General features: G+C 44.8%; 1 protein-coding gene across 1 annotated transcript in view; it reads left to right on the forward strand.

Moving 5' to 3' along the window:
• The window catches only part of RBM45 (RNA binding motif protein 45), a 50,176-nt gene that overhangs the window by 18,009 nt on the left and 6,529 nt on the right, over positions 1–25,638 (forward strand). Inside the window, 12 exon segments of the mRNA XM_084805612.1 lie at positions 2,488–2,857; positions 4,809–4,922; positions 5,124–5,250; positions 6,772–6,900; positions 7,103–7,309; positions 7,493–7,777; positions 13,942–14,121; positions 15,816–15,945; positions 20,423–20,516; positions 23,277–23,375; positions 23,377–23,426; positions 24,977–25,177. Coding sequence (XP_084661738.1) covers positions 2,488–2,857; positions 4,809–4,922; positions 5,124–5,250; positions 6,772–6,900; positions 7,103–7,309; positions 7,493–7,777; positions 13,942–14,121; positions 15,816–15,945; positions 20,423–20,516; positions 23,277–23,375; positions 23,377–23,426; positions 24,977–25,169 — 1,978 coding nt within the window. The 3' untranslated portion in view covers positions 25,170–25,177.

The following is a 25,638-nucleotide window of genomic DNA, read 5'->3' on the forward strand; positions in this document are numbered from 1 at the left end:
GATTTGGGACTGACCAATATCATTGCTTGTCTACATTTACCGCCCACCAAACTCCATCCTCCTTCACTATTTTCAGCTTCCCATTGGGGTCTTTTCCTGCCTGAGCCAACCCTTCGACTTCTCTACTCCCTTCCTGCAGGGTTGCTACATCTAACAGAGGGACTGCTTTCTGTTGAGACTGAACACAGGTGTGCATTGGGGTTCCAGGTTTGGGGTCTTTTGGGACTGAGGCTGACAGGCTCGCTATGACAGTATCTTTTGCTAGTGTATCAGCTTCATTGTTCCGGAAAATGGCTTGGGTGTATTTCTTGGAATGTAGGCAGTCCAAATTTCACCAGTCCATTCCTGCAGCAATTCTGCCAAGCACTTCTATGTTGCAGCATGGGGAACCAGTGTCCCATCTGCCAGTCTCAAGTCTCTTTCCAGCCAAATTGGGAGCCAAATGAAGGTGGTTCTTGCTACCCAGGCTGAATTGGTGTATACTGCCAAGGGAGTGTCATATGCCTCAAATTCGAAAACTGCCATTAACGCCTGAACTTGGGCTGTCTGAGTTAAGTTACTCTACCAGAATTTAGCACTTCCTCGAGTCTTCACCTCCTGGGTATAGGCCCTTTCTGCTGACAAAACAGTGCAACCAGAGGACATATTTCAATAAATTGAAGACATACGCTCCTGCAGTACACCAGGTTCTGCCCCACAGACTGATCATGGGAGTGTTTTGTGTGTGAGCCCCATGGGGGCGAACCATGCAGAGTAAGCATTTTATATACTATTAGGTCTTTTTACTTTGCCCTTAAATATCCTGTGGTTCCAGCAGTAGCTTACAGTGAATTGCTGCATTCAAAAAATTAGCCAAGTATGTAATGTGAAATTGTGCTTGCTTATGACGTTTAGGTATATTATAGTCCTTGAGCTCTAAATATCATTGCTGCCATAACTCCAATATATATAGGTGAGGTGAATAAATAAACTGGGAGTTTTAAGATATCCGAGGGTTGGAATCTGATCATTAGACCAGGGGAAGGCATGTGGCGCCCTCAGGCACCTTTCTTAGCTGAGGTGCACCATGGCTGTTCCACTTATTTTTTAAAAAGGAGTGTAAGGGTTAACTCTCTAGATAGCATCACCGATGCAATGAATATGAACTTGAGCACACTCCGGGAGAGAGTGGAGGACAGGAAGGCCTGGTCTGCTATGGTCCATGGGGTCACGAAGAGTCGGACACGACTTAACGACTGAACAACAACAAGGGTTAACTCTTAACATGAAAAGCCACACTCTTTTTCAGGCTTGCTCTAAAATCTTAGCTTTCTTTAGGTCAGCCCTAAACCCTTTCTCCCACTCTCTCTCACGTCCCCATCTTTCCAGACATACAAGCACACAACTCTTCCCCAATCTTTCAAGTTGTTCCCTGCTAGCTTCCCTTGTCTCTCGCTCCCCCCTTCTCTGTTGGCTTCCCTCATATTTTCAGGGTGGTGTTTTTTCTTTGTTTTTATAGTTATTTGTTCTCCTTGGCATGGCATATTTTTCCAAAGCTCTTTTGCATGTGTGTGACTATTAGACTGTTCACCACCCTGTGTGCATAAGATTTAGTCACTGAGTGTGCTTTCAAATACAGATGTGCCCTGTACTATGTTGAGAGTGCATGTAGTAATCTCAAAGGGATCCTTTCAGCCCCTTCCACGACTGATCTGATTTGGCAAAAGGAGGCATCTCTCCTCATCAGAGGCAGTTCCCTTAAAAGGCGTGGGCAACCTTCCCCCCCCCCCCCGGTTGGTATTCCAGGCGAGGCCATACCTGCATGGCTTTAAAAGGAGGTAGAGAAGGCCATCAACAGTTACTAGTCCTGATGGCTATATTTTACCTCCAGCATCAGAGGCAAGAAACCTACATACACCAGTTGTTGGGGAACGTGGCTGGGAGGTTGCTGTCGCCCTCATGTCCTTGAAGGCTCCTGTGGGCAGCTGGTTGGCCGTTGTGTGAACAGAATGCCGTACTAGATGGACCGTTGGTCTGATCCAGCAGGGCTCTTATGTTCATGCGCGCACACGTTCATAGCTGCCTGGAAAGCGTCCAGAAGGCTTTCTCTCGCAGAGCGTCTCTGTCCACGCGAGAAGCCTGCTTCGCGCACAGCTTTAGAACGCCTGAATAGTAAAACTATTGATTCACACCGTAACCAATAGTAGCTCCATCCTGTGCCGTCCTCCTGCCCTTTTGGCATATATTACTGTGCGAGAGAGACCATTGGCCCTTCGCAGAGCGCAAGAGTTTTTGTTTATTTCTACTGGCGAGTGACTCTGAAGGGAAAAGATTGCCTCTCAGTTCTTCCTATCACAAGGGGGCGCTGTGGTCACGCACCCGTCTTGTTTCCCCTCTCACAGCCGTGGCAGCCCCACCCCAAGGGACTGCAGAGGCAATGAAACGATAAAGAACACTTCCGGTTTCTAGTTGAACCGCGGCTTAAAAATAGGAGCGTGCACCATAGAGAGGAGAGTGCCGAGGGGCAGAGCGGCTATTCTATTCTGTGGCTGTCCGGTACGCCGCGGCTTTCAAACGGAAAGCGGAAACAGGCGGAAGAGTAACTAAGGTAAACCTCTGTGGGCCGGACCGGCTGAGGCCGAGTTTCTGGACCCCTTGTAAAATGGCGGCGGTGGTTGGCAAGCCCGACATGAGAGGAGGCAGCGATGGAAGGGGCGGGATCCGCTTCCTCGCGGATAATTTCGACGAGCCCCCCTACAGCCGTCTCTTCCTGCGGATGCATAAGCCGATATCGAAGCAGGAGCTCTGGGGGCTCTTTGCCCCCTTCGGCAAAATCCAGGAAGTGTGGACGATGCGGCGCAAGTCTGCTCCTGATCGCGTTTCTTTCTGATCGCGTTGGATAGGCAGTTGCCACCAAGTTCGGAGGCAGCCAACTAACGTATGCAGGGTGGCTGGAGCATGAGGGGGATCCTCTCCTCCACTTTCCAGCTGCCTTGCATTTTTTTCTGGACAGGTGATTTCCCCCATCTAGGTGTGGCTTTGGAGAGGGGGAGGGAAGGGACTTGGACACCTGATAGAAACTGTGTAAAACTTGATGGTCTCCTCCCTGCCCCAGGACCACCCCATTTCCCCCATCTCTGCGCTCTGTTTCCAAGCATGGAGAAGTAGCTGGCAAGTAGAGAATCGCACATGGCACGGGGGGAGGGGGAAGTGTGGTTTCTCGGGACCGAGGTTGGAGCCCTGGCTGCAACCTTGGTTCCTAGAAACCGAACAATCTAGACAGTGTCTAGTGGCCATAGGATTGCTCCCTCATTTTGTTGTTGTTGTTGTTGTTCAGTCGTTCAGTCGTGTCCGACTCTTCGTGACCCCATGGACCATAGCACGCCAGGCCTTCCTGTCCTGCGCTCTCTCCCGGAGCGTGCTCAAGTTCATATTCATTGCATCCGTGATGCTATCTAGCCATCTCATCCTCTGCCGTCCCCTTCTCCTTTTGCCTTCAGTCTTTCCCAGCATCAGGGTCTTTTCCAGGGAGTTTTCTCTTCGCATTAGGTGGCCAAAATATTGGAGCTTCAGCTTCATTATCTGTCCTTCCAATGAGCAGTCAGGGTTGATTTCCTTTAGGATGGACTGATTTGACCTCCTTGCAGTCCAGGGGACTCGTAAGAGTCTTCTCCAGCACCACAGTTCGAAAGCATCAATTCTTCGGCGCTCAGCCTTCCTTATAGTCCAGCTCTCACAGCCATACATTACTACTGAGAAAACCATAGCTTTGATTAGACGGACCTTTGTCGGCAAGGTGATGTCTCTGCTTCTTACTATGCTGTCTAGGTTTGCCATAGCTTTCCTCCCAAGGAGCAAGCGTCTTTTAATTTCATGGCTACAGTCACCGTCTGCGGTGATCTTGGAGCCCAAGAAAGTAAAATCTGTCACTGCTTCCATTTCTTCCCCTTCTATATGCCAGGAAGTGATAGGGCCAGATGCCATGATCTTAGTTTTTTTAATGTTGAGTTTCAAACCAGCTTTTGCACTCTCCTCTTTCACCCTCAACAAGAGGCTCTTGAGATCCTCTTCGCTTTCTGCCACTAGGGTGGTATCGTCTGCATATCGGAGGTTGTTGATAATTCTCCCGGCAATCTTAATTCCGACCTCTGATTCATCCAACCCAGCATTTCTCATGATGTACTCTGCATATAAGTTAAATAAGCAGGGTGACAATATGCAGCCTTGTCGTACTCCTTTCCCAATTTTGAACCAATCGGTTGTTCCATGTCTGGTTCTTACTGTTGCTTCTTGACCCTCGTACAGGTTTCTCAGGAGACAGGTAAGGTGGTCTGGTACTCCCATCACTTTAAGAATTTGCCACAGTTTGTTGTGATCCACACCATCAAAGGCTTTAGCGTAGTCAATGAAGCAGAAATAGACGTTTTTCTGGAATTCTCTTTCTTTCTCCATGATGCAGCGAATGTTGGCGATTTGATCTCTAGTTCCTCTGCCTCTTCGAAACCCAGCTTGTACTTCCGGTAGTTCTCGGTTCGCATATAGCTATCTGTTTATTATGTATGTGTGGATGTTTTCTTGGGATCTGGAAAAAAGTCAGAATTGAAACTGCCAACTTTTACTGGTATTTGTTGCTCATCAGTTTTATGAAATGATGCATTTTTAGAAATGGAAAAATTTCTGTGGAGAAATATACCAGCCCCACATGACTGATGAAGGAAGATAATTTGTGCAGAAGGGGCAAGCAGTGCATGAACAATATGCAAGCCATATTGTTCAAATTGAGGTAACATCCTTTTTGGATCACTATATCACCATTGTTTTCAATGTAGGTGTTTCTCGCACAAAGCAGAACTTCTAAACAAATTGGATTTCATCAGCTTGCTCGAATACATGTCAATGTTCCAGAGTCCTTTACAGAGGAAAAGCTGAGGGATACATTTAAGGTACGACTTCATCACCAGTCAGAACTTCTTCTGCATTTTTATACCCCACTCAAAGAATATTAAGTGAATTAAATTCCCTTTTGTATCTAATTTATCTAATTTCCACTCAAAGAATATTAAGTGAATTAAATTCCTTTTTTGTATCTAATTTTAAACTTTTCCAATAGGATCTCATCTGATCTTCAAAAAAAAAATGTGTAGTTCTACGGAGACATAGATTCATGCATCATCCAAAGGAGCGAGGTCCTTAGTGAAGATAAAGATTTTGCATACATAAAGTTTTCAAAGGCATCCGAAGCTACCTTGGCAATAGAGGAATGTGAAAAATGTAAGACATGCTACTTCCCCCTGCCTCCTTACAGTGGTTTGACAAAATCCTATCTCAGGTGCACTTTTCTTTGCAGAATTGACACAGAGGTAGACCTAGAATGTAGTCCTCTGCAGAATTGACACAGAGGTAGACCTAGAATGTAGAATGTAATGGCTATAGTACACCAGTCCTTTCTTTCTTTCACCAGCTTCCATATTGTTTCCAGGCCAGTTTAAAGTGCTCGGTTTTGCTTATTAAGTTCTACATGGTTTGGGACCACGGTACCTGGTGGAACTCCTCTTCCTGTATGTATGTACCCATGACTTAAGGTTATCTGCAAAAGTCCTTCGTCCACCTTTGGAATGTTCTCCCTAAGGAAGCTTGCCTGGCACCCACATTGTCATGTTTCTGGTGCCATGCAAAGACTTTTTTTGTTTCCTGTAACAAACCAGTATCTTTGCGCCTTCATGCTGCAACATAGATCTGGCTGCAAGACACTGTTAAGCCTATATTCCTTAGAGGTGGCGCCGCCCCTATGCCTGTGTCTGTGTCTCTTTAATGTCCTGCCCAGAGGAGAAGACCGGCTTATGGCTTTGATATATGGAGAAGAATAGGCCCCTTTTTCAGGGCTTCCTTTAAATTCCTTAATAACCTGGTCAGTGTCTTTGCCAAGCAGTCCAGTGCATGGGTACACCAACTTCCAGGCTAGACAAGAGAATAAAAGCAACTCCCGTTTCCGATCCAATATATTTATTAAAGAACAGAGCAGAGATATGTTAGTTGGTCGCTTTTCAAAATAAAATGAAACATCAAGCTGGCTCACTAAAACTTATCAGGATCCCAAGAGTAATTCACTTAAGCAGCTTATGAAAGGGGGCAGAGGAGATGAGGCCTGCACATGGGATTTTGTGGTATAGCTTTGCTTTCCATGCGAAAACAAATTAAAATCTCAGAGTCAAAGGATTTCTATGGGGGCTGGGCAATTCTGAGAGAGAGAAATTCAGACTGGAATCAATAGCCTTGGAGGATTTGGTCATGCATCCTCCAGGCGGTCTCTACAATACTTCTTTTGCATAAGCTGGGTTATGGGGGAGGGGAAGTGAAGCTGGAGAGTCATCCTAGAATGTATAGAGAGATAAATTTAGTTGTTCTTTGTTCAAAGATATTTCTTGAAAGATGGGCGGGGAGGGTTTGGTTTGTCACAGAGGCATTTTAAACATTTCAGGTGTTTTTAACATTTGTAGTAATTTCAGATCTACTATTTTAGTCCATGTACTGTGGGGAGGGGGGTGTTTAGCTCTTGTTCCTGATGGTAGTTTTAGTTTTTGTTATCTGTGTTATATTTTACCATTCTGTGTTGGTATGTAGAATTGCATGGTGTGCTGAATTTTATTGACTTGTTATCATTTTAATTTAACTGAACAACAATTCCCGGATAATTTATTTGTTGAAGTGCTAAATAAACATAATAAATGAATACTGTAAGACCAAAGTATGCAATGAATTTTTAATCTTGGACTTTTGGTCTGTTGGCTTCAGGTTCCAGGACTGCTTTGACTGAACCTTTGACTATGCCACCTGAATCCTGTGAACAGGAATACTTTGTTGGTAGTGGAAAACAGGAAACTCAGAGCCACAAAGTACAAGGGAGCAACTTGATCACTTTAGGTATGTATTTTTCTCTTACTGTACACATTTTCTAGTACACTCATTCTGGTAATTTCCCTTGAAATCCTTGGGGTTTGCTTGCCTCATTTTTGGAGGTTCTAAGGAGATTCAAATGTGAGATGCATAGTAGCCCAAAAGACTGAATGCAAGTGAGAACTGTGTATGATTTTAAAAACTTGAACTTTTGGTCTGTCGTCTTCAGGTTCCAGAACTACTTTGAATGAGCCTTTGTCCAAGCCACCAGAATCGTGTGAACAGGAATACTATGCAGGTAGTTCGGGTTACAGGACTGCTTTGACTCAACCTGTGACAAAGCCTCCTGAATCCAGTGTACACAAATCGTATGTGGGTAGTGGAAAGCAGGAAACACACAGCCAACGAGTACAAGGGAGCAACTTGATTACTTTAGGTATGTAGTACACCCTGACAGTAAACATTTTCTAGTACACCCAAGCTGGTAATTTCCCTTGAAATCCTTGGGACTTGTTTGCTTTATTTTAAGAAGTTTTAAAGACAGTCAAATATGAGGTGCATGCAGGTGAGAAATATGTAATTAATGTTTAATCTTGGACTATTTGTTTGTTGGCTTCAGGTTGCAACACAAGTTGGGCTGAGCCTGCATCCAAGCCACCGGAATCTCATGGACAGGAATATGATATGGGTAATGCACGATACGGGACAATTTTAACTGAGCCTGTGTCAGAGCCAACTGAATCCCGTGAACAGGAATACTACGTGGGTAGTTCAGATTCCAGGACTGGTTTGACTGAATCTGTGTCCAAGCCACCTGAATCCAGACTACACAAATCCTATGTGGATAGTGCAGAACCGGGAACACACAGCCATGGAGCACAAGGGAGCAACTTGACCAACTTAGGTATGTAGTACACTTTTAGAGGAAATGTTTCTGTGATTGTAGTTCACACATGGTGGTAATTTCCAATGACATTTTTGGGATTTGCTCGCCTCATATTTAGATGTTCTAAGCAGGGCTGTGCGTGGACCCCCCGCTTTGCTTTGGATGCTGATCTGATCTGGACCTTCCAAATCAGCCCTGCTCCACTTCGGACCGATTCAGACCCAATCTGCTTCACTTCGGATTCGGATCTGAAGCGAGATTCAGATATCCGAATCATTCAGATTTGATGTTTTCCCATTGACTTGCATCGGAAAACAGAAACGGGCATAACTTCTTCAGTTTTCATGATAACTATATGAAATTTGGGGATCTGGCAGCCTCAATGCGGGTCATTCAAGCTGTCAGACCACAGACAGTTTACCTCAGGCCCACTAGTTTATGTGCTAGGCGCAGGTAAAATTTGCTTTTTTCAACAAAAACTCTCAAAGCAGAGTGCTATAATGTTGCAATGTTTGCACAGAAGTGTATGAAATCTGGACACCTGGCAGCCCCAATGGGGTCATTCAAGCTGCCAAACCTCAGACAGTTTGGCCCAGAAGTTTTTGTGCTAGGCAGAGGTTAAATGTGCTGTTCTCAGAAACTCAAACCAGAGGTCATAAAGGGATCATCAGAAGTTAAGAGTTTAAGCGGTGATTAGGAGGAGGGGCCACACAGTCTAGTATTAGGCTCCTTCCAACCTTGCTATTCTATGATTCTATGTTAATGTGTGTAGTGGACTTGTGTGTAGTGCTTTTCCACACAGTTTTCTTGACCACAACACAAGCGCGTGCATACACACTTACACAAGAGCAAAAGAAAAGCAAATACAGAACTACCTACAAGCAAGTGGGATGAAGGAGTACAGTACACTATCGATAATCCTAACAGAAGAGAAAATGGTTTTTAATTGGTTTTTTTCTCTTTAGAGAAAAGATATAGAGTTCAAAAATGGGAAGGGAAGGAATACAGGAATTGAGAAGGGTGTGGGTGGGAGCCAAGAACAAGGCAGGAAAGTGTGTGTGTGTGTGTGTGTGTAATAATTATATATATATATATATATACACACACACATATATAGTGTGTGTGTATATATAATATTATATATATATATACACACACACACACACACACAGTCAGGGCCAGAAATATTTGAACAAGGATAACTGCTTTGGCAGTTGGCCTCTGTACACCACCACATTGAAGTTGGAAGGAAACACACCCAGATGGGAGCAAAGTCAGGACTTTCAGCTGTAATTCAAGGGCTTTGACAAAAGTGGGGCACTAACAATTCAGGAAGGACAGCCAGTGGCATGCACCTCCCCCTCATCGTTGTTGGCTCATAAGTAATGGAACAAACCAACATTTTAAACTTAAGGATCGCCTTTAATACCTGGATGAAAATCCTTTGCAGTCAATGACTGCCTGAAGTCTGGAACCCATGGACATGACTAAATGCTGAGTTTCCTCCCTCGAGATGCTCTGCCAGGCCTTTACTGCAGCTGCCTTCAACTGCCGCTTGTTTGTGGGTCTTTCTGCCTTCAGTCGTGTCTTCAGTAAGTGAAAAGCATGCTCTATTGGGTGGAGATCAGGTGCCTGACTTGGCCATTGAAGAACATCCCCCTTCTTTGCCTGGAGAAACTCTTGGGTAGCTTTTGCTGTATGTTTTGGGTCATTATCCATCTGTAATATGAAGCGGCGTCCTATCAGTTTGGCGGCATTCGGCTGAATCTGAGCAGAAAGTATAGCCCTATACACTTCCGAATTCATCCTGCTGCTTTTATCAGCAGTCCGGTCATCAATAAACAACAGTGACCCGATTCCATTGGCAGTCATACATGCCCATGCCATAACACTGCCTCCACCGTGTTTGACAGATGAGGTGGTATGCTTTGGATCATGAGCTGTTCCTTTCCTTCTCCATACTTTTCTCTTCCCATCATTCTGGTACAAGTTAATCTTGGTTTCATCAGTCCAAAGAATCTTATTCCAGAACTGGGCAGGCTTTTTTAGGTGTTTGCTGGCAAAGGCTAGTCTGGCCTTTCTGTTCTTGAGTGTTACCAGTGGTTTGCACCTTGTTGTGAAGCCTCTGTATTTACACTCCTAAAGCTGTCTCTTGACTGTAGATGTTGACAATGACATGCCTACCTCCTCAAGAGCATTCTTGACCTGGCTAGATGTTGTGAAAGGGTTCGTCTTCACCATGAGGAGAATTCTGCGGTCATCCACTGTAGTTGTCTTCCGTGGTCTTCCAGGCCTTTTGCTGTTGCTGAGCTTGCCAGTTAATTCCTTCTTTTTCAGGATGTTCCAAACTGTTGTGTTGGCCACTCCCACTGTTGTTGCTATCTCTCTGATGGGTTTATTTTGTTTCCTCAGCCTAATGATGGCCTCCTTCACTCGCATGGACACCTCTTTGGACCTCATGTTGGGAGTTCCAGTGAACAGCTACCAAATGCAAATGTAACAGAACCACTTCCAGGCCTTTTATCTGTTTGATTGGTCATGGGGTACACCTGGCCATGCAGCTGCTTGTCAGCCATTCCTTCCATTACTTATGAGCCACCAATGATGGGTGTGTGTGTATACCACTGGCTGTCCTTCCTGAATGGTTAGTGCCCCACTTTGGTCAAACCCCTTGAATTACAGCTGAAAGTCCTGACTTCGCTCCCATCTGGGTGTGTTTCCTTTCAACTTCAATGTGGTGGTGTACAGAGGCCAACTGCCAAAACAGTTTTCCTTATTCCAATATTTCTGTCCCTGACTGTATCTCCTGGGATAGCTCCAGCCAGAGTGCCCTCTCCAGTTTGCCTCACAGGTCTGGCGGCGGGGAGGGCTCCCTGTCTGGGTCAGGGCCTCTGTCATGTGGTGGTCCAGGTCAAGGACAATGTTGGTGAACATATCGAGCTTCTCTGCCTCTGTTAGTTGTTGGAGGGCCACTGGACTCAGGGCTGGAATTCAAAGGCGGCGGTGTACGCCTGCGGGTGTGGGTGGCCCTGCACTGCTGATGCCATCGCAGAAGGTGGTGGTGTCCTTGGTGCATGGCTGTCCTTGCAGCCTAGGCTGCCGCTACGAGGGACCCTCCTCGGGGTCATCAGCACTCACGGGGGTGGAGAGGAGGGGGATGCTTGCACCCAAGGAGGCAGACGAGCTGGTGTCCAAAGTGAGAAGGGGCTGCCTAGGTTCTGGCTGGGGCCAACACAAGGGACCCAGGCTGAGTGAGGAATCTGGGGTGGCTGGGATGCTGCCCTTCATGGGCTGTGGCTGCAGCTGGGGTGGTGGGCATCCCACTCCCTGTGGTATATCTGGGGATGATGTCCCACCAATCCATCAATGCGCAGGCAAACTCATCGTAGAAAGGTATGGTGTGTGGCTGAACCCCAGTCCATTTGTTGTAGTTGACAGTCTCCTTGAACTGTCTCTTGAGCACGTGTAGCTTCTCCTTACACGGCTCGGGGTGCAGGAGTTGCCATTCTTCTGCAACTGCTTGGAGACCCATGGGAAGAGGTTTTTGTGCTGACCGTGGTGAGGATGTCCTGGGGCTTGGGGCTGCCCCAAAGTGTGATGAAGGCTCCCAGCTTGGCCTCAGTCCACATCTGCATCCGCTTTCTCTTTCGCTCTTTCCCCACATCCTCCCCCTCGTCCTGGGATAGCCCCACGGTCGGGGTGTTGCGCTGGGACTGTGGTGCCCCCAAGAAGTCACCGTCCAAGTAGAGAACAGGAGGGCCGTTGCTACCATCCTCATCCATGGGGCGATGGGTGTGCCAGTTGTCCTGGAGCACCTAGGTGCTGCTTTGCGAGTGATGCACCTGGGGTGTCCGCTGTTCCATCTGTGTCTGGCATGCACGGTTTACTTTGGGATGTGGACATGGATGTCAGGGTTGCCTCTGAGCGCAGGGAGTGGCAGAGTAGTTCAGATTCTGAAGAAGAACCGCAAGACATGGGGAGGAAGTTTCCCAGGCTTCTCCAGATATGGATAGGCAGACTCCTCAGGTTTCAAGGGCCCAGCTGGACGGAGAGGGCCCCTTTTCACCTCCCCCAGTGAGAGATAGCGAACAGGGAGAGGTGGGGCTTAGAGAGCCTGAATTCTTAGATGCCAGGCGCAGACACAGAGCCAAGAGAGAGATGGCCAGGGCGGAGCTTAGACTGTCTGCCCGATTGGCCTGGCATGAACAGCTGCATTTAGAGGCCTCACGACAGAGGGTGAGATCCCCACCCCCACCCCTTAAATTAGGATAGTGAGCCCGCCCTTCTTCAAATGGTGGGCAACTTTCATAGCTATCTCTTGATCCCCCTGAAGGCATTTCCTTTGTAGACTGAGGGTCACTGAGAATTTTATCTGTATGACCCATTGAAGTAATGGAGTAAAAGCCGTAGATTGAAGTCTCTTGTCTGTGTTTGATTTGGCATTTGAAGTTCAGCAGGGGCAAAAGGAATCCTGACGGTGGTGGGAACTTATGGTGTTGTGGGGAGTGTGTACTCGGCTCCCATGGGAACATAAGGATCAGGATAGCCTGCTGGTGGAGGGGGGTGGGGAAGGGGGAAATGGCTTAGTTGTGCTTGCCTGCAGCACTTGGCAGGACTCTCGCCTCCCCCTGCTTACTCCTCTTTTCAGCTGCTACTCTCGGAAGAGGTTGGGGGCTCTGCCTCCGTGGCAGCAGGCATGGGCATCGGGGGTGCTCCAGTTCCTGGGGCTTCACCTTTGCAGCAGTGGGGGGCTGCACGGTTTGAGGCAGGGATGACGCTGCTTGGCGGGCAGGCGGGATTGCTTTAATTTATGACAGTGGACACAGGTGTTTGTGCCTGGGAGTCTGAAGCGCTCAGAGTCGCTGTGCTGATAACAGCAGCGTGAGGTTGAAAACATCTCTGCTCCCCGCGCGCTTGTCCACTTTCAAGGAGCTGGCTTTTGGCTGCTGCGTCATGTGTTGTTAGGCAGATTTTGGCCATGGAGATCTCACGCACTGAGAGGAGCAACAGGGCTGTTTTTGGCCACTTTCGTCTCTGAGCCCTATCGTAGCACTCAGTTAACCATGGGGGCCTGACATATGTCAGGCCAAACTACAGAGGAGACCGCTAACCATCCTGCAGCAAGTGGTTACTGACCGTGGTTCTGTAGCCACCGTGGCTGGGAAAAATGTCCCACACACATCATACTAAGCCACCCTAGTTAACTCACAATGCTTAACCATCATGGCTTAGTGTTATGTCTGAACAGGCCCAAAGAAACAAATAGCCATGAAGTACAGAGGAGCAAGCTGCCATCTTCAGGTGGGTAGTACAATCTGAAGTCAAACATCTGTGTGTAGGCTGTAATCCCAATAACCATATGCTGAAGGTTACTTTCATTGAAATCTCCAGGGCTTGCTTTTAGGTAAACAGGTTTATGTCTGCTGGGTACTGTGCTATATGTTTCCTAAGGCAATTGCCAGAGTCTTTTGGTGGGGTTTTATAAAAGAAAATGAACAAATATTTCTTGGGAATGTGAGAGCAGAATTCCGTCCGAATTTAGGGTTTGACCAAGGTGACTTTTGTCATTCTTATTCATATGTTCTTTTTGTTCATGTCAAGTAGCAGACCATGAAGAAGAAAGACAGGTTGCTTACCTGTAACTGTAATTCTTCGAGTGGTAATCTGTGTAGTCACACAATCCAGCTCGGTGCAGGTGCTGTTATACTTGCATTTTCTGCTTTATTTTCATTCTTATAGTCATGGTATTAGTTGGACATCTCAACTGAGCAGGAAGACGAAAGCCTCACTCCTTTGAGTGTGCAATATGTGTGTGTGTGCGCGCGCGCTCCCAACAAATATCTCGCTTAGCTACAGAACTTTTCCAAACAGCTCTGTGCATGTGCAGAATCCATACATGTGACAGCACATATGACCACTTGAAAAACTGGTTACAGTAAGCAACCAGTATTTTCTGTCACTTCTAATTCTACAGACTTAGAGATATGTAAGACAAAAAAATCTATATTTATGCTGTTTAGTTCTTTAAAATATATCTTATTATATCAAAGACCACGTTACAACTGAGCTGATCATAGATTTGCAGAACTTATAAAACAAATTAAGTGTGTCTGTGAATAAAATTAATACAGTCCAGTCATTCTGTGACCTGCAATAGTGTTGCTTTACTATGTGGTGTTTAGGACAATCACCAGACCTTGCAAGCTTGGAAAGGAGTGATACCAGAAGCCAAGAATCTGTCTCGAGACGCTTATCAGTGGTATCAGAATTCCCATTTGTACAAGAGCAGCTATTCAACCTCTTTGATCTCGTCCCAGGATTGGAATCTTGTGAAACTCGACGGGCCCTTCACAGTAACGGTGGTAATACAACTAATAGAAAAGTATATTTCTGTGTAAAATTGGATGTCCTAAAAAATCTTCTTATTAAGAAATGGAATTTTGGAACAAGTACCTTGACAAATAAAAGGTTTGAGTGGAGGTTGAGAAATAAGTTTCTTTGGGAAGAAAGAGTAAGCTGTTTTCTATTTTGGGGGCTCCATTTGGGAACATAATTATTGCTTGGGTGCTCTCTGCTTTCTGCATCTTCTTTTTGAAATAGCGGTTGAATTATTAGCGCTACTTTTTTGTAATGGTTTAGCTATTAAACAATATAGGAAGATAAGAAACTGCCTTATACTATGTTGGACAATTGGTCCATCTAGCCCAGTATTGGTGACACTGACTGGCATTGTCAGTAGCTCTATGGAAGTTTCAGGCAGGATTCTTTCCTTGCCCTACCTGGAGATGCCGGGGATTGAACCTAGGACCTTCTGTATGCAAAGGAGGGGCTCTACTACTGAGCTGTGGTCTGGTTTGGATGTGTACATGTAGTAGAAATCTCAGTAACAGTGAGTTCCCATATTGGGAATGTGAGTACTGATCCATCTGTACTCACGAGCTATAGTGGTTCAGCAGTAAGGCAGGCCATGGTTGCAGCAAATTGCCCCCAGGCGGGCTTGAAGTGAATGGAGGCCTGTCAATGGAAAAGTGAGTCTATGCTTCGCCCCTTTTGTTGGACAACTGCAGCCCCTTAAAGCGCCAGTCCTCTGGCCTGAAGTTGGGCTCTTCTCCATGACTCTGTGGCTTGGTGCACTCCCTGTGCTGTTGCATTGGTGAAGTAGCACGGGAGGCCCTTGGTTCCTTGGGCCCTGAGGAAGGAGCCTGTGAGGTTGTTTTGTTTATATTGCATTGGAACTGGAACTAAAATACAGTGCGGACAAAATTCTGCTGATCTTATTAATAGTGGTTAAGAGATAGAAGCCTTGTATGCTCCTTCCCTCTCCAGTCCATATTCTCTTCCTTAGCCATGGTTTAATCGTTAATATATGGTTAATATATGGGCTGGTCTATTTTTGATGCTGACTAGATTTTACCCAGGATTTGCAAAGCAGCAGCAAATTCTGGTTTGATAACCCCGATTAATTTTAAATATGCTTAGCTGCAGTGTACATGTAACAATAAATACTGGAAAGAGAAGGGGGAGTATGCAGGGGGTGGGATGGGAAGAGAGCAAGCAGCTGAGAGAGCAGAAGTCCACTCATGCAATTTGGATATAGCTCTAACAGTGCTCAACGTAAGTATGTGATACTGTGAGAACCTAAGGATCAGACTGTCAGTCATTTTTCTGGGTCACCCTCACACTTTTAGATGCGTATGTGTGTGCTAATTGGCAGTCTGTGGTGAAAGAAAGATGTATTTTCTCTTGCCAAGTATTTAGATGTAAAAGCAAGCAATGCCAGCTACTTGTTTAATTTTGGTTTATTTATGTAAGAGATTTATACCCCACCCTTCAACTGGTTCCTAGGGCACCTAGTTATGTCAGGCTCAAAAGTGCTGGTTTGTCATTAATTCTTTTGATGTTTCTGTTCAAGTATCATTTATTTTGCTAAAGGATGTTGAATTCATAATTTTAAAATGTCGTAATTGGCACTACCCCTGTATTTTGGACAGGTGTTTTCTTCTCCACTATATTTTAATGTTTCCATATTTACAAATATACTGTTGTTCATTCTTAGCATATGCAGTGATTCACTACAGTAATGTTGCATCGGCTATATATGCCAAAGACAGACTACATGGATTTGAATATCCTTTTGGAAACCGGCTGCTTATTAGTTTCATTGACGACGGAATGGATGGAGCTGAGTAAGTAGCAAATGGTGTAAAACATACATCTAGCGTTGCTGACTGACTTGAGAATCATAGTAGACACTTCTTTATTTTTTAAGATAATCATGTGCAAAGGAAAGTCAAGGAAAATGTAAACATGCCTGATACTTTACAACTATAGATAAATGGAATAGACTTGATGTTCCCCTTAAGCAGAAACAAATTTGATGGTTTTGATGTTCAGAGACACCAAAGAAGATCACTTGGAGAAAAAGAAAGGTTATTTATAAAGGGAAATGGCTCTGCTGGCACAGGGAATATTTCCCGCTCTTCCTGGCACTGGCAATGTCCCGGGCCTTGCTCAGGAAGCGACTCTTCTGGTGCAGGAAAGAGCAGGTGCTCTCCCCAGTGATGGCAGAGTCTGGGGTCTTGCATGGCACCTGGTGTTCCTGTGCGGGTGCCACTCAAAGCAGCTCTGCTCTGCCCATGCCAGCAGAGCCCCCTGATACCCACACTCCTGCTGCTATCTCAGATCGGACATATCAGCAGTAATTGCCTCCCGGGAACAGGGCTTGGAGGCTCCTTGGGCGGGACTGAGGAACCCAGCAGGCCAGGTTAGGCCTTTGGGCCTATGGTTTTGCACCTCTGCATACAGCATAGATATCAATGAAGAAAAAGATATCCGGAAGGGATTTTGGTCTATTCGTGACTCTTAAGATCTCCACCAAATGGAATGAAAGAATTTCATAAATAGTAATATCTCTTGCTTGTTCTCTTACGAGGGAAAACTTGAATATTGACGGCAATAGAACATGTAAAATATATTGAATAAATCAGATAAAGTATCAGGGAAACATAACCGATGTATCACTTCTAGGAAACTTTGAAAAACACTGTGGTGGGTGGGTGTTTTTAATTTGGGGGTCCATCTCTTAAGCTGATTTTTTCGAAGCTCCTTTAAACTGTACTGCACAACCCACAATGGTATGGGTACACTCTTCTTCTAGAGTACAGCATGTGTTTTGCTGTTGTGCAATGCACGTTACACTATGCTTCAAAGAAGGGAGCTTCTTTGCTTGCACAATATTTAGAAAAATAGAATAGTAGGGTTGGAAGGGGCCTATAAGACCGTCAAGTCCAGCCCCCTGCTCAATGCAGGAATCTAAGTCAAAGCATCCCCGACAGATGGCTGTCCAGCTTCATCTTGAATGCCTCCAGTGTGGGAGAGCCCACTACCTCCCTAGGTAATTGGTTCCATTGTCGTATTGCTCTCATAGTCAGGAAGTTTCTCCTGATGTTCAGCCGGAATCTGGCTTCCTGTCACTTGAGCCCATTATTCTGGGTCCTGCACTCTGGGATGATCAAAAAGAGATCCTGTCCTTCCTCTCTGTGACAACCTTTCAAGTACTTAAAGAGCGCTATCCTATCTCCCCTCAGTCTTCTCTTCTCAAGGCTAAACATGCCCACTTCTTTCAGTCTCTCCTCATAGGGCTTTGTTTCCAGTCCCCTGATAATCTTCGTTGCCCTCCTCTGAACCCTCTCCAGCTTGACTGCATCCTTCTTAAAGTGTGGCGCCCAGAACTGGACACAGTACTCAAGATGAGGCCTAACCAGTGCTGAGTAGAGGGGAACTAGTACTTCACGGGATTTGGAAGCTATACTTCTATTAATACAGCCCAAAATAGCATTTGCCTTTTTTTTGCAGCCACATCACATTGTCGGCTCATATTGAGCTTGTTATCTACAACAATTCCAAGACCCTTCTCGCTTGTAGTATTTTTGAGCCAAGTATTCCCCATTTGTAACTGTGCATTTGGTTTCTTTTTCCTAGGTGCGGAACTTGGCATTTATCCCTATTAAATGTCATTGTGTTTTTCTGCCCAGCACTCCAGCCTATCAAGATCACTTTGAATTTTGTTTCTGTCTTCCAATTTATTAGCTATCCCGCCCAATTTTGTGTCATCTGCAAATTTGATCCTCATTCCCTGCACCTCCTCCTCCAAGTCATTAATAAAAATTCTGAAGAGCACTGGGCCCAGGACCAAGCTCTGCGGTACCCCACTCGTTGCCTCTCCCCAGTTTGAGAAGATCCCATTGATAAGCGCTCTTCGAGTCCAATCCTGTAGCCAACTGTGGATCCACCTGATAGTTGTTTCATCTAGCCCACTTTGAGCTAGTTTTCTCATCAGGATATCATGGGGCACTTTGTTGAAAGCTTTGCTGAAGTCAAGGTATATTATGTCCACAGCGTTCTCACAGTCCACAAGGGAGGTTACCTGATCAAAAAATGAGATCAGATTCATCTGGCAGGATTTGTTCTTGACAAATCCATGTTGGCTTTGAGTAATCACTGAATTGTTTTCAAGGTGCTTACAGATGGATTACTTTATAATCTGCTCCAGAATTTTCCCAGGGATTGATGTCAGACTGACTGGTCTGTAGTTCCCAGGTTCCTCCTTTTTGAAGATAGGGAGAACATTAGCCCTCCTCCAGTCATCTGGCACTTCATCTGTCCTCCATGATTTTTCAAAGACAGTGGTTCTGAGAGTTCCTCCGCCAGTTCCTTTATTACTCTAGGATGCAGTTCATCTGGCCCTGGAGATTTGAACTCATTCAAAGTAATTAGGTGTTCCTTGACCATATGTATGTCAATCTCAAGCTGCAATCCTGCCCCTTCAGCCTGTACTTTGCCTTTGCCAGGGGGGTCATAGACCCTCTTTTGGGAGAAGACTGAGCCAAAGTAGGAATTGACCACTTCTGCCTTTTCCTTGTCATCTGTTATCATTTTGCCATCCTTATTTAATAGCTGAACCACCATTTCTTTCCTCTGCCTTTTACTATGCACGTACCTGAAGAAAGCCTTTTTGTTGCTTTTAGCGTCCCTCGCTAACCTCAGCTTGTTCTCAGCTTTAGCCTTCCTGATGCCATCCCTGCAATTCTGTGCTGCCTGCCTGTACTCTTCCTTTGTTGCTTGGCCTTCCTTCCACTTCCTGTGTGTGTCTGTTTTTGTTTTCAGGTCATCTCTAAGCATTTTGTGAAGCCACATTGGCTTCTTCTGTTGTCTTCCGCCTTTTTTTCTTGTTGGAATTGTTTGTAATTGTGCCTTTAGAATTTCTTTTTTTAAAAAAACTCCCACCCATCTTGGACTCCTTTTCTCATTAGAGTTGCTTGCCATGGGACCTTACTGATCATTGTTCTGAGTTTATTAAAATCAGCTTTCCTAAAATCCAGGGTACGCGTTTGGCTACACTCGGCTTTTGCTTCCTTTAGAACCAAGAACTCAAATATAACATGGTCACTTTCCCCCAGAGTGGATCAACTGCCACCACTGAAATGAATGGGGAAACCTTTGTGGGCAAAAATCTCCATGTGGCAGAGAAACATATTGGAATCTCTTAGGGCTATAAGTATTGATGGATCAAGATGTGTATGTGTTTTCCGATTAGGAGCTACTCAAAGGTTGTTTCAGTGCTTGTTGAAAACATGGTAAAGGTTGGTGTTTTGTCTTCTGAAAGGTTGTAAAAGTGAATTGTTTGCTTCTGTATCAGTTTCTTTTGCTATACAATTTGTGGATTTAAGGCAAGCCAAAGTCAATAAGTAATCATAGCTTGCCATACATTTATAAATTGCGGTGTAACATATTTGCTATTAATTATGGAATTCTAAGCCTTCAGTATTTCATCATCTATTCATAAAATATGAAGTTTCCTTAGTACTTTGTCCTCTTAAAAAATTATAATGTGGAAAGTATGAGCAAAATAGAGTGGAGAAAAGTCATGATACTTCCATCTTTATTTTTAAATCTGTAGTCATTAGGAGCAAGGTAGCCAAATTTAAGCATTATTCAAGTCCCATTGATTTCTGGATGGGCGGGAATTGAGTGGATGCTTAACAGTCCTGTTAATATTGATGGGACTTAAAAAGTGCTAAACTTTGGTTGTCTTAGGAAGCAATCCTATCAGGATAGGCTGCAACCTCTGAACTCGGAGGAGACCACCTATCCCATGCAGGGCGGGCAGAGCACAGAGGGGATCTTCTCCTCCACACTCTGGCCGCTCTGCATTTGTGGCTAGATGGCCGATTTTGGCTGTCTAGCTGTGGGACTTCAGAGCCAGGGGGAGGGGGAGAAGCTGGACAATGTATAGGAAGCGTTGTACCGGCACTTCTGCAGTCCCCACTCCTGGGAATGCCTCCTTCACCCTGCTCTGCACTGCTCTTCCGAGCATGGAGCCTGGGGACAATCTGTGCTGCCTACGAGATGCTGGGGAGGGGGTGGGGAAGCAGTTTTCCAGGAACCAACCTCCGAGCATGAGCTCCAAGGTCAGTTCCCAGAAACTGAACAATCCTATGGCCATCTAGCCACTGTCCAGCAGCCATAGGATTCACCCTTAGTCCTACAATTAACCTTGAATATTAGCTATGAATATTGGGTTTCTCTCTCTAAACAGAACCAAGCAGTGTTAGGAAACAGAAATATTGCTTTTGTTCTAAAAAGATCCTGATTTGCCTGCAGCCACATCAGACAAATGGCAACACCGCTGGTGACTTCACAGCTGTCATCAACAATATGGAATAATAATTGGGCTGATCAGTTTCTGGGATCCTCTGTAAGTATCTTTTAGGTTTGTTGTTTTAAATAGTATTAAATTCCTGAAATAAGTGTTTAGTCTCTTTATATCTGTGCATTAATCACAGTACTTTTAAATGCTGTGGTTTCTTTGCTTTGTTCTTTTATGGGTGGTTTCAGCTGAATTTATTTCCTATAGGAAAAATACTGCAATTTCTGTTGTGTTGGATGGAGAAGCGTCATTGTCTCTTGGCTGTTACTCATACTGACTTTGCCTATTTTCCTCTTACTTCATCTTCCCTTGAAAACTTAAGGATTATGGACAACATGAGTTTACCCTTAAATGGTTCTGCTTACAACTAAGATCGGGTGGCAGAACCATCTTCCAGTGGCTGCCTCCAAGAGTGGTTGAGTTCTGAACATACACTGTATTTAAAACCTTTTGAGCTTGGCCTCCTCCCCTTCTAAACTTACTGGGATGGATCCAGATTTAGGCATGTACAACAGGGCTAGCAGAAACGAACTTCCCCACACCCTCGTCTCCACAGCAGCCCTCCAACCCCTGAAAATGCTACACATAGGGCTGAGGTACCCTGCTGAATGGGTTAGGCTGTGGTGCAGGGGGCTGAGAGGGATGAGGTGAATCCCCCAAAATCAGGTGGAGGCACTTTGCATCAGTGGAAAGGGTTGCCATGGGGAGAAGGGGGCAGGGAAGTCCACTTCCTCCAGACCCATTGCACGTGCCTAAATCTGGGTTTAACCCATTGTGCTGTGACCTACTCCCAGCGCCAGCTATGCGTTCAACACCAGAATCTGCCGAGATTCATGCACACGGACATAAGTGTCCAACCGCCTTCTGTGTGCAAAGGCCTGTGGAATGAGGATCATCTAATGGAGGGTTCTCTGACAAAAAGGCAGGATAAAAAGAATTAGGGTGCTAATCTAGAAATGGCATTAGAAAGGGGAATAGAACAAGCTATGCCTGATCCCTCCTAAAACCACAGGCCAGTAAATGCTATTACAGTAAAGCAGCAGCCCTTCAAAGATCGAGGAGAACTGATAGGGCAAGCGATGGAGCAGTCACTCCCTATAAATCCAATATGAATGAATGAGGCTTCTCTACAACAGGACATTCCACCCTCCCATGTCTTGGCAGGTAAGGGGAGGCAAGCTTCACCCGGTTCAGAATTTCCTTCCCTGGAACTTTACAACCCCATGCATGAGTTTCACACCGCAAGAGGAATATGCCCCAAAGTTGGAGATACGTTCATTGTTGAATGAGCCCTTGGTGGGGAGGAGAGAATGAATATTAACACATATGTGTCAGGAACTCTCTCTGCCTGTCTTAAAACCTACCAGCTTGAGAATTCTTACAGGCCAAAGACAATGTAGTTGTTTGTTCATACAAAACGTGAGGTTGAGTAAAATCAACCCAGTGGAAGGGCATCCTTAGTCTGTATTTGCAACACTTAAAGTGTCGGGCTATTGGAAGCATAGGCTCTCTTTTGGGGCTCAGGATTAGCTCTGGAAAGGTTGGAAGTATTCTAGTGAATTTGACTAAACTTTATTCTGCAGCATGGAGAGATTGTTTCCTTTCATTACCTAATACACACAAACAGAACTGTCCTCCAGTTTGACGTTTAGTTTGGTTTTATGGTATTGTAAAATGGGGTTAATCCTTTTTTGTGTGTGTGCTTGTTTCAGCTATAGTTTTGAGCAGGAGTGGGCAACTTGTGTCCCTCCAGATATTTTTTTTGTTTTTGGCCTACAACTCCCATCAGCCCCAGCCCACATTGCCAGTGGTGAGGGATCATGGGAGTTGTAGGCCAAAACATCTGGAGGGCCACCCCTGGTTTAGAGGTTAAAAGTTTAGTTTAGAATATAAAGTTAGGAGGTTTAGCTCAGGAAGCAAGAGGTTGAAAAGATCAGCAAAAGTTTAAAGAAAAAGCCAGCCAAGGCAACAGGTCATTACAAAATTCAACAGAGGTCAAAAAAAGAAAACAGAAACTTAGTTGGCAAGTATAAATAAGAATCTACCCTCCTGATTGGTTCGAGTGGGAGAGAGAAGTTGTAGAAGATACAAGCTAGAAGCAGAGAGTCAAAGATATAAAGTAGGGGAAAAGAAGGCCGGAATGTTGCAGGAAAGAAAGAGTCAGACCTGCTAGAACTGGAGAACTGATTGGAAAGGCTGGACCAAGGACAATCAAATATTTCTTTGATAGGGGGTATGGATAAAATAGGGACCAAATCTAGTTAGGTTTGCTAGATGCATTTGTCTTTGGTTTATCATCCTATTGCTCTGTGTATTTTAAAACTTTTTCCTATTGACATTTTTCTTCAGTAAAATTAAAAGATGTTGTTGGAAATTTTTGGGTCTCCTCTTTAAAGGGTATCCACCCTACATCTAATACCCAAATATACACTATGTAAAATAGATAATGAGACCTAGTGAGCTTTGAGGCTGGTTTGATGAAGGCAGCCAGAGAAATAAAGATTTGCTGGCAACAAAAAAGGCCAGAGGAAGGGAAGAGCAAAAATTAGTGCGAGCACAGTATGTTGCACGTTTCCCCTTCCATGGTATTGCCTGTCCATGGCACTTGCGTTTAAATACAGCAGTACTGAAGGGAAGAACCATTTTGGAAACTTCTGATATTTTTAGAAAATTCATCGCGCCGTAGACATAGGACCAATTATTAGATTGATATCCAAGATCCTGCACTGCTAAATGTGTTTTAGTCCATGGTAATGTACATCACACAAGTTAATATGTCGATTGTGATTCTTTTTCCTTCCCCAACAGTCCAGTAACCCTCCACCTCAACTCCAAACAGATGCTGAGCTTCCATCAAGCAAAAGGAAAGCTTCACCTGATTCTTCTGTGCGGGAAAGGCTCTTTGTTAAAGTTCAATCCCCACCTCTTACCTCAAAACGTATTGGATGATGTATTAAGGTAAGTTCTACTAAATTAAAAAAAACCCGTAACTTATTAGGCAAGGATGTGTTCGATTTAAATCTGAGTATCATATTCCTTAGCGCAGTGATAGTACCCTGCGATGTTCCTGCCCCGTGTTATACCTTCTTCAGCTTCCACCTGTTGAAACTGGAAAACCCCTCAGGATGTCTGCCTCCTCTATGGTCAGTTGTCCTCACTGTCGCACAAAGCCTCCGGCCTTTTAAAGGGACACCCAATATGCTTAATTGGTTCCCTTTGCCCAATACAGGAGAAGTAACAATAGGTTTTCTGATGGTAGCGCAATAAGCCAAACAAACACATGGGAGTTTGTACTAAAACCCAACAAATACAATTTATTAAACACAAAAAGTGTTGTATATACTGTTATTAATAAATCTATACTTGGTCCTAAGCTACCTACTCTACCGCTTCTAAATCCTAGTTTGCAAATCCCAACTAGATGTAGCTTCTTCAATCCCTAAGGCCCCATGCAACTAATTAGCTGTCAGCTCTCCTTTTAATACCTCAGAATCCTCTCTCACACACACACAAGCCCCTCCCACCTTTCCCTCACTCCCAAACGTTCATTTAACCCAGCTTACCTGGGTTACACTTAACAATGCAAGCATATACATTAATATAACAAGTATATGTTACATACCCTATTCAGGTGTTTGCTTGAACACATGAGGGCTTGAAGTGGGTAGAGTGACAGGACTGTGCATGCTGGCCTCACCCCCTGCATCTCCAGGCATGCCAGCCCCCAGCCCCTTTAGTTCAGAGCTTGGTTGTGTTGAATCAGCAAGGTCTGAAAAAGGATCTCCCTGTGATCCAGGACCCTGATAAGGCAGGTCTGCAATCATGCAGGAAGTTCTACTTGTGTTCAAGTGAACGCCAGTAAAACTCCCTTTGAGACCTTGCTGATTCAATATGGCACGGTCTGAGCTGAGGGGGGCAGGTCCAGTGCACCAGGAAACAATAGGGGGCAGGGCCAGTTTGCACGGCCCGACCCTTGACTAACTTTAAGCTCCCACACATTCAGGCAAATGCCTGAGCCAGGGCTAGTGTGTTCATCTGGAAGGGGAAAAACCAGTGCTGGTGGAAAATGGCTGCCATTGGTTAACAGGCTTAGGCAGTCTTATGATGCTATCAATAGCAGATTATAAATGATCCTGTTGATTTAAGAAACTTAAAACTATTGTTAGGTAAGTCTTGGGAAGCCTTTATCGCCATAATTCAAACTGAGGTATAGTTGTCTATATGAGTAGAATCTGACTCGTTGCAAACAAAACTTGTTATTGGCTTCTTCTAAGAGCAAAGTATCAGCACCCAGGAAGACAGTCCAATTACACATTAAAATACAAATTTATTGCACCATAAACATTTATGGGCAGTCGCCTTCTTTAAATGCTTGAAATATGCAGAAGATATTTGACGTGTGCACATATGTTCAGGATAGGTGGGGCCCTTTTACAGGTGAGACTTTAAAATAAAGCAGCATATCTTCTTGTTTTATACCTAACTGTTCCTGCTTTGTTTTGTTCCAGTCGGTTTGGAAACTCTATAAACATTTACCTTGTGCCCAGGGAAAACATGGGTTATGCCACATTTGCAGACAGAGCAAGTGCTAGTGATGCTATAGCTGTGTTACACGGCAAGACTGTGAATGGTGTTAAGTTGAAGGTGATGCTGGCAGACTTCCCTACAGAGGACTCCAATAAACGTCAAAGAACGTTCTGAACAAGTGGGTAAGTATCTAGTCTCTGGCATTATGCTACTGCTATATCTTACATAGTGGAGTGGCTTCAGAGCCAGCCTTTCTACTTGTTAACCCTCCATTCAAGATTAGGGATTGAACCTGGCTCTTTATCACAGAATAACTAGGGTTTTTACAGAACCAATTAATACAGAACCAATTAATGCAGTGGTTTTCAAAGCATTTTTATTTTTTTATTTTCTGATAGCTAACAAATAAAGAAATAGCCAAGTGATATATGTTCATATTTTTTATATAGCCCCATCTTTGTACATTGCACTTTACAAAGAATGGGAGTACAGGTCCCTGCCCCAAGGAATTTACTATCTAAAAATAGGCACAAGAGAAATAAAGAAAAGAGGGGGAAGTGGAAGCAAGAGTAAATAGAGGGATGATATGTGATTATTTCAGCTACACATACTCAGGACTAGGGGGATGTTCAAGGCTTCATGG

This window comes from Heloderma suspectum, chromosome 1 (assembly GCF_057233095.1).
Source record: "Heloderma suspectum isolate Gila_16-S chromosome 1, 16-S_ref, whole genome shotgun sequence".
NCBI lineage: Eukaryota > Metazoa > Chordata > Lepidosauria > Squamata > Helodermatidae > Heloderma > Heloderma suspectum.